This window comes from Rhincodon typus, chromosome 21 (assembly GCF_021869965.1).
Source record: "Rhincodon typus isolate 14 chromosome 21, sRhiTyp1.1, whole genome shotgun sequence".
NCBI classification, from domain to species: Eukaryota; Metazoa; Chordata; class Chondrichthyes; order Orectolobiformes; family Rhincodontidae; genus Rhincodon; species Rhincodon typus.
This window is the reverse complement of record NC_063352.1, coordinates 16,861,852-16,875,000: the sequence shown is the minus strand read 5'-3', so window position 1 is coordinate 16,875,000 and position 13,149 is coordinate 16,861,852. Positions and strand designations below refer to the sequence as shown.

Sequence of the window (13,149 nt, the reverse complement as noted above, 5' to 3'; positions counted from 1 at the left end):
GATGCTGCTTGGCCTGCTGTGTTCATCCAGCCCTGCACCTTGTTGTCCCCTATATCATGATCACTTTGTGCCTGTTTTCACTGAAGAAGAAAGAAGAAGTCTCCCAGAATTAGAAGTCAAAGTGACAAGGGAGAATGATAATTTGAAGGAAATTAGTATTAGAAAGAAGGTTGTACTGGTGAAATTAAATGGAGCTGGAACCTAATAGTCCACACCCCAGAGTGTTGAAGGAAGAGGCTATAAAAAAAGTCAAAACATTGGTACCCATCTTCCAACATTCCATTGATTCTGGAATAATTTCTGCAGATTGGAAGCTTGCAAGTGTCACTCCACTATTTAAGAAAGCAAGGGAATAAAAAACTGGGAACTTCAGGCATGCTAATCTCAAATCATTAGTAGGAAAAAATCCAAAGGGTGCAATAAATGGACACCTGGATAAAAATGATCTGATTGGGCATAATTGAGCATAGTCAGCATGAATGTGCAAATGGAAACAAACTTGGACTTGTTTTCAGGATGTTATTAACAAGTTTGATAAAGGGGAGTCAACAGATGTAATATATCTGGATTTTCAGAAGCTTTTAATAATCACTCCCACATGAGGTTGGTTAGCAAAATTAAAGCAGATGATATAGGAAGTAATACATTGGCATGGATTAAGGATTGGTTAACAAACAGAAAACAGACAGAAGGAATCAAAAGGTCATTCTCGCATTGGCATACTGTGACTAGTGGGGAATAGCAAGGATCACTAATTCAGCCCCAGCCGTTCACACTGCATAGAAATGATTTGGATGTGGGGACCAAACATAATATTTCCACATTTGCAGATAATACAAAGCTAAGTGGGAATATGTGTTGTGAGGAAGATGAAAAACAGATGGAATGTAATGTAGAAAAAGGTGAGGTTATGCATTTTGGTAGCATGTAGAGCATTTCTTAAATAGTGCGAAGACAGAAACAGTCAATGTGCAAAAGGACTTGGACTCTCCTTTTCTATAAGTCACCAAAGACTAACACGCAGGTGCAGGAAGCTGTTGGAGTCAAGTGGAATGTTAGCCTTTACCACAAAAGGATTTGAGTAGAGAAAAAGTGAAGCCTTGCTTCAGTTGTATAAGATCTTGGTACAGTTTCGGTTTCCTTCTCTCAAGAACGATATTATTGTCAGAGAGCGAGTGCAACAAAAATTGCCCAACTTGGTCCCGAGATAATGGGACTGCCCTATGATGGGATCACCCTATGGGTAGGCTTTAGGCAACTGGGCTTGCATTCTCTAGAGCTTTGAAAAATTAGAGGTGATCTCACTGAAACCAGAAAAGCACTTGAAGGGAGTACAGGATGGATGTAGATATGATTTAAAAATAAGGAGAAAATTATTTTGCTAACAGGGTGGTGAATCTTGGGTATTCTCTACCCCAGAGAGCTGTGGAAGCTCAGTCTGAGTATATTTAAAGTAGAATTTGATATGTTTTTGATTACCCATGACGTAAATGGGCATTGGGGATACTACGAGTAAAGGAAATGAAGTGTTTGATCAGCCACAAACATATTCAAATGGCAGACCAGACTTGACAGGATGAATGGCTTGCTGTTCTTATGCAAACACAATAGGGCTTCTTCAAAAAAGTATCAAATTCCACCTGAAGTCCTTCCATTTAGTCAGAAGTAATAAATATAAACAAGACTAGATAAACAAGATAAATTTTCTCGCTAAAACAGTTTGCTTTGATACCTTCAGAAATAATAGACATTGTCTTCAGAACAAATATTTGCTTCTCAGCTTGGGTAACTGTTGAAGCATCAGATGCACTTTATTCTTTATGCAGCTTATCCTTAAATATTACCTCCGTGATAATGAAGAAGTCATCGCCTGGTTCACCCTGGACCACAATTTTCTCCCCATCTTCAAATTGGACAGGTTCCAGTGCGTCAGCCACAGTTAAACGTTCCCATTTGTCCAAAGATTCTACAAAATGTAAATAAAACTCCACCTTAGATGGTTAATAAATGTATCTTTCAGATAAAATTCCTACCATTGATTCATTGCAGGTTTTTGTCATCTTATTGTTTTAGATAGAAGGCAGGTTGTTGGAGGTGGGGTGGATGGGGCACGGATGGTGGAAGAGATAAATTATATCATGTTCAACAAAACTGACCTCAAAGAGCTACTGTAACGTTCAAATTTCTTGCATTATACATTCTCACTTACATAATCATAATTATCCCACTTCAAAGTATGCAACTGATCGTATGAGAAGTAGCTTGGAACATTAGAGAAACATAATATATCACTATATAAATGTGATCTTTCTTCTGAAGCACAATAAACAAACATTGAACCAAGGGTTTTTGGCACCCAAGATGAATTAACACCCCTTCCAAACCATAACAAGACCCTAGCATTTGACTGTATGGTTGGGTCAACCCCAATTACACTGACTGAAAGGGAAATTAACCACCATAGATCACAGCGCTCACATCAACCTGGTGTACCAGACAAGTTTTTAAGCCACAAAAATCACGTTTTGCATTTACTCAGCATACAAGTTAAGCCCCCTTTTAGTCATAGCATGCTATACTCCCATCAGTAGTAAGCCTCAATTTTTCACACCATAAATGTATATTTTACTTACTAGCATATTGTAACTGGCTACAAAAGTATCAACAAGGCAATACTGTTGCGAAAGTGGGTAGAGTACTTGTGGATTGGGAGGCAGGAAGTTAGCGTTTTACAAACAGAAAATTCTAGGAGGGAAAGCGTTGTGTGGTCCCTTTTTTCTGTGCTTAGAGATTTAAAATGGATGTCTGTGAGCAGCAGCTTGAAAGTTTGCAAGTACACAGAGGGCACCTAATTGAAACATTTGTTTCAAAAGGCCGTACAGCTAGCAGGTCAAGCAGCAGTTTTTAACCATAACAGCAAGTTTTGAATTTAGTCAATCAATTTGAACCAGGTACTTAGATACCAAAAACCAATTAAATTTAACTCTGATGGTTTTGACAACATAGGACCAATGCTATTGTAAGGAAATTGATATGTCATCAAGGGTATAAAAGAAGGAGGCAGTTGGACAAAACCCCAGAGCCATCCGCCAGGGCTAATTCCACAGCTCTCAAGAGAGAATTGCCGGCCCTCTCAGCCTCCTCTAATTCTTAAAGGAAGCACCATCTAAATAACAAAGGTACCCATGGCACAACTAGTTAATATTCGTGACAGAAGAATCGACAGAGAAGCATTCCTGACTGAAGAATCGATGGAGAAGGCATAGAACATTCCAGAAGACACAAAACCTGGCTGTAATTTTGAGAGACTAAATTCTATATTTTTTATTTTAGAAGGGATTTATTCAGTTTATTGATAGTTCAGTTAATTTGTTCACTGTTAGAGTTAGATAAATAAATCGTTACTTATTGATTTTTAAAACTGAGTGTCAGGGATTTATTTTATTTAACCACAAGACGCTGCTGAAAAGCAGGTTACACTACTCCTCAAACTCCTTTCACAGATTATAGGGCGAGGTGCTCCTCTTTGGGTGTTTTGGTTTTAGTTCTTGGGCGGGGGGATCCTCCGCTTTGTAACAATATGGATAGTGTTGAAAAGATGCAGGGGTCATTAAGACTTAACCATACTAAGTAGGAACTCCTACTTGTGCTGATGATTCCAAGGATAGTCATATGTAGGCATCAGTGTCCATTGAAATCAATTTTATTTGAGAATGATGTGATTGCACAAGTTAGATAATTAACTTAATTCATAATTTTGCCACAATCCACTTAAACACTGGAATCTGACCTCACTAGTATCACCTGTAGCAAATTAAATATTAACAAGCAAAGTCCATTATGAGCAATGCATATCATTAAAGGTGAGGGGGAGGGAGAGAGACTAAATCAAAATGGAGTTGAAGGGGGAATCTGGGTCTGCTTGATTTTGTTTTCCTCTTCTACCCAGAAGTGTTATCACACACAAATGAGTGACCTTCCTACCATGAAAACAGCCATGATATTTTTTCTTGCATTTTCTTTTAACTAATTACCACCACCAGTAAAAACACTCATGTCGCCAACCGAATATTTACAAGCAAAGCCCACTGGGTTTGCTCTACTTATTTTTAAGTGCTCAGGTAATGAGTTCCAATTGGGCAGGCCACTGCCTGTTACCAAGGGAAATCATACTCAACAAGCTCCACAGAGAGATCGATTAGTGATTCCCCAAGGGCCTCGTAGAGGTCATCACATCCCTCCCTCTCCAAATTCAATAGTTTGTCCTCGCTCCTGTGACAATAAGGCCTCTTGTGTAATTTTGCTCATGGCCCCATTTCTGTTGCTTTCTGGGTCTGGTAAGGGGAATATAATAAGAAGTAGGCATACATCTCATCCACAAAGACTGAAGAGCCATTGCAGAGGGCTTGTCCTCAGTGGTAACCTCCCACTCAGTTTCCGTCATTTTCTTTGTTTCCATCTCAGAGACTGAGCCCTCGTAGTCCTTAGGGCTGGCACTCAAGCTTTCAGTGGGCTGAATTTCATGACCACAAGTTGGCACAAAGGATGCTGATGGTAGCAAGTCCATTGAAACAATTTCCTCTGCGTAGGATTTCTGCTGACAGATGTGGTCAGTGTGTTTTTTTTATGCAGTCTTCTCCCTGATTTTAACCGTGTACAATGCCAGTCCCATTCTTTTTTTTTTTAAAAAGGATAACTCCGAAAATCCATGGAGAGCCATCCCCAAAGTTCCTCACATGGGCCTTATCCTCTGGTTTGAATCTGTCTGGCCTATATCCATCGTGGCCCTTTTTTAGGCTTCTTGTTTTAATTAAATCTTGCTAGCCAAATTTGGGAAGTCAGACTAAGCTTAGTCCAAAGGTGTAAGCCCATTAATAGTTCCACCAAGGCTACTCCCGTCATCATATACAGTGTTCTCCTTTAGTTGAAGAGGCAACATACAAGCTTGGTAGACAAAGAACCTGCAGTTTGATTTGTCGTGCTACTTTTGAAATCCTGGACCCCACTCAGCCAAACTATTTGAAGACAGGTGGTTGGGTGCTGTGCAGATGTGCCTCACTTGGTTTGTCTTCATAAAGGTCTGAAACTCCCCATTGGGAAATCAGGTCCTGTTATCTGTTATAAGGACATCAGGTATACCATACACAGTAAAGGATCGACAGAGATTTTTATGGCGTTGTAAGAGATAGTAGAGGCCATTCGGTGCATATCAACTCATTTTGAAAGGGTATCAATAAGGATTAAGAAAGTAAAGCCCACAAATGGCCCTGTGGAATCTGCATGTACTCAACCCAGGATCTCCTTGGTCATCCCTGTGGGTGCAATGAGGCTGCTGATGTGGCCTCCTGGCCCTCCTTGCAGGTTCTGCACTGTATGATCAGGTTTTCGATATCCATGTCTATGTCAGGCCACCAAACATAGTCTCTTGAAGGCATTTTCAGTTTAGAAATTCCTATACTCTCAGTGTTCCACCAATTTGCCCAGTCTCATCAAGAATTCAGTAACTGGTTCCCCAGGAAATTTACTTGCTGTGTTAAACATGTAAAGCTGCAAATTAACAAATAGTTTGGGGTTGAGTCAGGGCACCACAAGTGGGCAGGAGGATGATTTTATGTTGGTGTCCCCCTTCTATCCTGTTTGTCTAAAAAAAGTATCTTATTCCTTCAGAGTACTAGGATCAATCCTCCACACCCACATCATAAGGTTCCAGTTTCCCAAACAGCAGCATTTTAAACATATCCCTGTCATGGTCTTGCTGGGTTCGTCATTGGAGTTATTTCTCGAGCATTCTTAAGTGAACTTGAAGCACAGATCTCAATTAAGTACAGGAGTGTAGTGACAACTGTTCTGTACATGTAGATTTTTGTTGACTTGCAAAAGTCTTTATTGTCAAACACATGCTGGCATAGTTTGTAGAAGGGCGAGCTGGAGACCTGATTCAGTGTTGGACCTCCTCTTCAATGGTGTCCTTTTGAGAAAGCTGGCTGTCAAAGTGTGGGAAGTGTTTAACATATTGCACAGTCTCTGTTTCAAAGGTAGAATATTTGACTGACCAGATCTGGAGTGGTAACTTCATTTTAGAAACATTCAAGGACAGTCTGAATTTCTTGTAAAGAGAATTGAAGGGATCAAGAAGTCTGCAAATCCAGTACAGAGTAGGCAACAACACTGCAGTCATCTGCATACAGAAGGTTTTGTATGTCTGTGGTGGTCAGTTTACTTTTGGCACATGCGTAACTGCGTTTTCTGAAGTTTTTCTAACTAGGTAGAATTTGATACTCACACCAGAGGGAAGTTGATTTTTGATGCGGGGAATAACCACTGAGGTAAATTGTCACTAGTATGGTACATAGTATTACAATCTTATTTGACACCAACCTATATTTTAAGGCATCTGTTTCAGTACTCCCACTCAAGACAGTGCAGTCATATCATGATGTGGTTGCAGGACTGTGAAGACATTTCTTTGTCTTCCAAATCTCTGGAGAACAATCCAAAGAGCCTTGAAATATGCTGAAACAAATGCTTTAGTCAGTTTTCTTTTACATTTTATTTACTCACAGAATGTGGGTGTCACTGGCTAGGCCAGCATTTATTACTCATCCCTAATTGCCCAGACAGCAGTTCAAGTCAACTACATTGCTGTGGGTCTGGAGTTACATGTAAGGCAGACCAGGTAAGGATGGCAGATTTGCTTCCCTAAAAGTCATTAGTCAACGAGATGGGTTTTTCTGACAATCAATTATGGTTTCACGGTCATCTTTAGACTCTCAATTCCAGACTTATATTGAAATCAAAATCCACCATCTGCCATGGCAGAATGAAAATCCAGGTTCGCAGAACAAGTCCCTAGGTTTCTTGATTGATAGATTAATGATAATAGCACAAAGCCATCACCTGCCCGCTTTGAATACCCTTGATGAACACAAAGAGTTTTCTTGGTGTTGGATTTGCCTGGTCACAAAGACCACATCAGACATTTCTCACAAAGATCCATAGACACTTTGGGCTCAATCTGAACAGAAACTGGCTAAGTGATAATTTTAATAAGTTTCATAGAAGATTTCTCTTTGTGAGCCCTAGTTCGGATGCTCATACTACTCACTGAAACTACTAGCGTTACTAGCTATGCATCTTACCTCAATGATGGCCTGCTTATCTGGTCAGTCCTCTTGCAAAGGCAAAAGTACTTGCAACTGCCGGGACCTCTCAAGATTCCCAGTGCTATATTTAAACACAGTTGTGCACCAGGTAAAGTGCTGTCTGCCCAGAGCTGCCCTGCACTGTTCCTATGTGTGTGAAGAGCTGCCTCAGAGATGGAGGATTACAAAGGTGAGTTAGCATCTCAATTTATCAGCAGTGGATGGAGTGGTGCAGAGAAAGCCCGTCCTATTCAGCTATTCCTTTGTTTATCTAGAGAAGACTGTGACCGTTCGTGTGATGATCCTGAAACGTCTATGTCCTGACAACCAAGACAGGATCATCAACTGTTGTTGCGCTACTCCCTCATTAAGACCACTGTAAATGTATCCTTAACATACCCAAACCTCTAACCCTTGTTCATGACTCATTCTCTCTTTTGTCTCCTGCAATAGTGGAAGCTGCACAAGTTTGACCCTGAAGAGAGTACCCCCTTCAGACATCTCTTCCTACTCCTCCTCAAAGGAAGCCACAGAACTCTGAGGATGCATTTGCATAATTGCCTCCTGCACCCTTCAAGTGCAGATACTGACATCTTGGTGGGTACTTCAGCTAGATTACAATCAGCAGCGCATGTTCATGAACATACAACTATCACATCTCCATAGCTGGTCAAGGGAGAAATGCTGCAGGTCACTAGCATTTGGATAACTGACGGAGACCTGGCTCAGGCAGGAAAGGACCCCAGGGTGTTGGTTATTAACACTTTAAACAAGAGCATATACAGACATAGAAGCATCAAGCAGGTTTGGGAGGCAGTAGGCAAACTGGCTCAAAAGTTGGTAAGACTCCACCAACTGTGATGGAAACCTGAGGTTGTCAAATTGCACCTTTCTACTTCGCATGGTCAGCATATCTGTTTCTCATAAGATGACTGAGGTTAACTTTTACACGTTTTCAAGTGCACTGAACTACCTTTTTCCTCAGCATTGTCATGTTTGATTCAGTTCATTTCGATTGAGAGTAGTCACGGAAAAGGACAAAGATAAAACAGGAAGACATATTCTAAACTCGGGAAAAGTTGATTTTACTAAGCTTACATGTGATTAGCTAAAAGTGAAATGACAGCAGTTGTATGAAAGTAAATAGTGTTAGATCAATGAGAAGTGTTTAACAAAGAGGTAATGATAGTTTTGAGCATTCATGTTTCTAAAATGAAAAAGCATGAGACTAATAAATCCAGTGCCCCCTGGATATTAAGAAGCTTAAAAGAGAGAGGGTTAAAGTTTTTAATAGATGCTAAGGGCTCAATACTGCAAAAAATCTAGAGGAGGAATGACATAAATCAAAACAGGCAAGGAAAGGCAAGAGCATTAAAAAATATTGGCAAGGAAAATCAAGACAAATCACTATCACAGCACTATCACATAGCTAAGGAATCAAGGTTTTGTGTCAGTGTTTTTTTTTCCCCCAAATGAAATTTGCATTCTTCCAATAGTAATTGATCATTGGGGATTACATTTTTGGTTTCCTCTTATTTTTGAAGGACAAGAACATGACCAAATTTCTTGGTATCTGAATAATCAAAGCAAAACACAACATTAAATAAGAAGTTAAATTGACCTTCAAGAATGCCTGACAGGATTACAAAATCAGTAAAAGAACAAACACTGACCCACTCATTCTTTATTACTAGTTTGCTCAGCTTATGGAAAAATACACAAGAGGGTAATACTACCATCATCCTGGGAAAAAAATTCTCATTTGCTAATGAAGTGAAATAATGAGTCACAGTCTGATGTTACAGACTAATTACCACACAATCTTTCTTTCCAACTTCCCACATAAGATTATATAATCCTTACATCGAGTCCACACCAACCCTCTATACAGCATTCCACTCAGACCCATCCGTGTATCCTATCCCTGTAACCCTGCAATTCTCGTGGCTAATGCACCTAACTTGCACATCTTTGGATTGTGGGAGGAAACTGGAGCACCCAGAGGAAACCCATGCAGACACGGAGAACGTGCAAATTCCACACTTGGCAGTCGACCGAGGGTGGAACAGAAACTGGGTGTCTGGTGTTGTGAGGCAGCAGTGCTAACCACCAAGCCACCCTGCCACCCCATTACATGAATGTCTATTTGTATTAAAGAACTTGAATCACTTTAAATACCTTGCAGGATAGAGTTCAGACACTAAATTCCACTGATGGTGGTCACTGAGTGAAAAGTTTCCAAATGTCAGCCACTTCACATTTTTGTGTGCTGTTCTACAAGGGCTACTTAAGGTCAGTCACAGGACAGTGTTTTTTGGCCCTTGCGTAAAACGCTTAGGCATGAACAAAGACTTATCTCCAGACAAACTACATGTGTGGCAATAACCAGCATTCACACAGTTGACAACTGACCCAAAATGGAGACCTTGCTCAGGAATTCCTCATACATCTTCCGCTTTCTCAGTGTGCTACCCTGATCAAAAAGAAAGAATATATGGAAGTTAGTTGATTTGAGTAGATTTGTTTCAGCAGCTGTTACTTATTTTCTTTTCAGCAGTTAAAATCTATCCATGTGCTACGTAGCATATAAGCCATGAGCAAGATTTTTGGTAAAATACACAATGCGTATTTTCAAAGATGACAGATTTCTCTGGATAAATGTGCATCTAGTTTAGTATTATCCAATGTGCTATGTTTTCATGTCATAATTGATTTCATTCAAACATTTTGACAAGAAAATATTCAGTCAATTACTCCTGACCTCTTTTCAATTTATTTTAAGTTCATCTCATCCATACAAAAAAGTAGTATTCATTGTGTTCAATTAACACATATTAGATTATGAATAACAATTCAAGTTTATGTAGGCCGGTCTCAAAACACTTGCTAGACGTTCAAAAAATAAACTGTTTTCCAGAATGAAAGCTCCTCGCCAAAACAGTAATACCCTCAGAAAGCGATGGAATAAAACTGAATTTGATGTATTCAATCACTGTTAATGGCCCTGATTATCAAGAATAGCAAGCCCTATGTAAATTATAAATAAACTCTTGTTTTCTATTTTCATTCAAAAACAAAGGGATCACTGAATGCAATTCTCCCAAAACATCTGGAATCCCAAGTGATAAAACAAAATTTGACATACGAGCCACCTTAGCAGCCCTGCTAACCTTAATTGTATATTTGAACAATTACACTCATTCATACAGGGCAGCAAATCTTCCCCAAACAATAGAAATGAGCGATTGTACAAGGTTCACTTATTCTAAGCCTCCTTTACTTACTTAATGCATAAAACATGGTATGTCATCAGGCTGCTTCTAAGGCTAAAAGAGATAAAGCAGTATACCAAAGTGTCACAGCACTGATGTTTTAAATTTTATGAGATTAGACAGGTTGTACTCATCCTTTGAACCTGAATACCCTGAAGTTATTCTACATACTCCTGTGTGCATACGTGGTTATTATAATGTTTTTAATATTGCTTTCTGACCAAGGGAGGGTGGCTGAGGAAAGATACCACAAAAACATAGCAGGTGATAATGCTGATCCAAAATTATACGGAAAAAGGAATTGTGGTCACAAATTTAATTATTTTTAATAAACTAAATGTATTGTGTTTAACAACTCTTTTACACAAGAGGAAAATATCCAAAATATTTCCCAGGTTTTGTTTGTTATTGTGAAAAAAACATACATCAAGCATAGTTCAGCATTTAATTATTTTTAATTCCATACTTAGAGTCTCAAAGAAATTAAAACAATGATTCTTTTTATTCCCACTGTTGAATTTTAGTATATCCAACATAATGTACAAAATATTAGAATACATTCTTGTATGGCGTCGAATTACTTCCCTCACCATTCTTTTCCTTCCTAGCTTTTAAATTACACATCATGTAAGCCACAAAATGTAAGCAAGTACCTTCTCTCCAAAGCCTCCACTACTGCCATGAAGTAGGTGAAAATGGTCCAGCAACAAATTTTTATTCCAATGTCTTCACTCGAAAGTCACCTAGCATCCAGATTGTGAACATTATTAAACTACATAGCAAATCTGTCTCTGATAAAATTCAGCTCTACATCACCACTATCTCTATCAGTGCCTCAACTGCCTCTGTGCTAGAAGACTCAATTTCCTTCAGCTTCACGTTGGTAGGGCTGAATTAATTACTGCAAATCACCACAGAATCCGCTCCTTTACCACTAACTTAATCCCACTAGTGTCTATCTCAGGCTGATCCAGATCCTCACAATCTTAATGACCTGCGGTAGTGGAAGTTGAAATTTGATATCTTCTTTGTCATAAGGATCACTTACTTGCATTTCCGTAACATCACAAAACTTGAATACCTTGTGGCTTAACTACCACAACACCTTCCTTGCTGGTTTCCAAAAACCTTGCACCCTCGATACAGTTCAATTTTTCGAAAACATATGTCCTCTTCTGCAACAGGGACAACTTGCTCAATCATACCAATCTGTGCTGATCTACGTCAATTCCACAAACCCAATGGCATAAATTTAAAAGCCTTTTTGTTGTCTTTAACTCCCTGCATGGCTTTACCTAAACCATCTCTGTAAATTCATCCAGCCTTCAATCTATTCTTCTGTTCCCCATTTGTCTCTCTGTATTCTTTGATTTTGGTCTCATTCCTCTCTTCCATTTGGGCCCCATGTCATTAACCTTCTCCACCTCCATCACCTACTTCAGAATCCATCCCTTTGGCTAAAATTTCAGGTATAACCTGTTCCAAGGGATCTCCTTTCCAAGTTTACTGTTGGCTTTCCACAGCATGAAAATGGTCATTATGTTAAAGGTGCTCTAAAGTTGCTGTACATACCAGTTCCTGGTATCATGCACTGATCAATACGATCCACTATTATAGCAATACCCATTAGATTAGAATAATAATAATGGAGTTATACATGAGAAAAATCCAAAAATCCACAAAATGTTGCTCTTTAGCAATTTATAGAAATTAACATGATTGTTTTTAAATGTAACCTGACTTAGCAGCAATTGCCATACAGCCAGGAAAGCAGTTTTTTGCAAATTTGAAGGCATTTGATTTAAAAGGTTTAAAAATAAAAATGAGTTTGGACTTAGATGTGAAGGATAAGCCTGCAAATTTTCACTCCTGATGGGCAACTTCAAGGAGGGTGCATCATTCATTTTGGTACACTTAATTGAACGGCTTCATGAAAATACAGTTTGAGGCCCAAGTTCCAATGATGACATTCCCTGCTGAAAGTGCAAAGGTAGGAAGTTATCCCTATAATGAGAGCATTTACATTTCTGAGGTTCATGGATAACACTACTCAAAGGCAACTGATACTGATCCATTCCACAAATTTTCTTTTTACAAAATAATTGAGAAAATGAAAGAACATTCTTCTGGGTGCTCCAGCAAATTTTAATGAATGGAAATGTGAATATATGGTATTTTTAAAGGTGGAATTTCAAACAATATATGAAGTGATTTAAAAACGTATCAAAAAAGAACTGTAACTGCATTCTCGACTTTTGTTTAAATACTCCCTCACATGACGTATATCAAGTTTTCAACTCTGGATCAAAGCCCACAGAATGTGAAAATATTTTCAGCATGCACTTCTTCTACTTTGTCCTCCAAAAACTCTGGGTTGAAAAATAATCACATTTGAAATCTGACGCTAATTCTAAAATAGTTATTTTGTCTCTTCACTTGAATAAGGATTTGTTAAACCAAGAGGTAGGAAACGTTAACATATGCCAGAACCTCTCCACCGTCTTTCTGTAATTTTATATTAGAAAGTAAAATGAAGAAGCTCAAAATTCTTGTAAACCAGTTTTTCTCCCTCTTGCCCTTTGTGCTAAATACCCTACCTTTGTCAGATGCTTTCCATTGAAGATAGATCAAGATTTATAATTTACTGTTTAAAATCTTCCAAGCACAAACAAGCATGTAACTACTTAATTGCAAGAAAAACCGGTGACCTATCAAACTACATCACTAAAAATGAT

At 38.8% G+C, this 13,149-nt stretch overlaps 1 protein-coding gene and 1 long non-coding RNA gene across 9 annotated transcripts in view; one reads left to right on the top strand and one right to left on the bottom strand.

The window, feature by feature from the left end:
- prkar1b (protein kinase, cAMP-dependent, regulatory, type I, beta) overlaps positions 1-13,149 on the bottom strand; it is a 158,674-nt gene that overhangs the window by 35,963 nt on the left and 109,562 nt on the right. For all 8 annotated transcript variants that reach the window (XM_020513726.2, XM_048609927.1, XM_048609928.1 and 5 more), the window contains 2 exons: positions 9,555-9,615; positions 1,845-1,966 (listed from right to left, as the gene is read on the bottom strand). In XM_020513726.2, coding sequence (XP_020369315.1) covers positions 1,845-1,966; positions 9,555-9,615 — 183 coding nt within the window. The remainder of the gene's footprint in view (positions 1-1,844; positions 1,967-9,554; positions 9,616-13,149) is intronic.
- LOC125485710 overlaps positions 1-13,149 on the top strand; it is a 44,473-nt gene that overhangs the window by 20,995 nt on the left and 10,329 nt on the right. Inside the window, exon 2 of the long non-coding RNA XR_007264417.1 lies at positions 7,596-7,739. This is a non-coding gene — a long non-coding RNA (uncharacterized LOC125485710). The remainder of the gene's footprint in view (positions 1-7,595; positions 7,740-13,149) is intronic.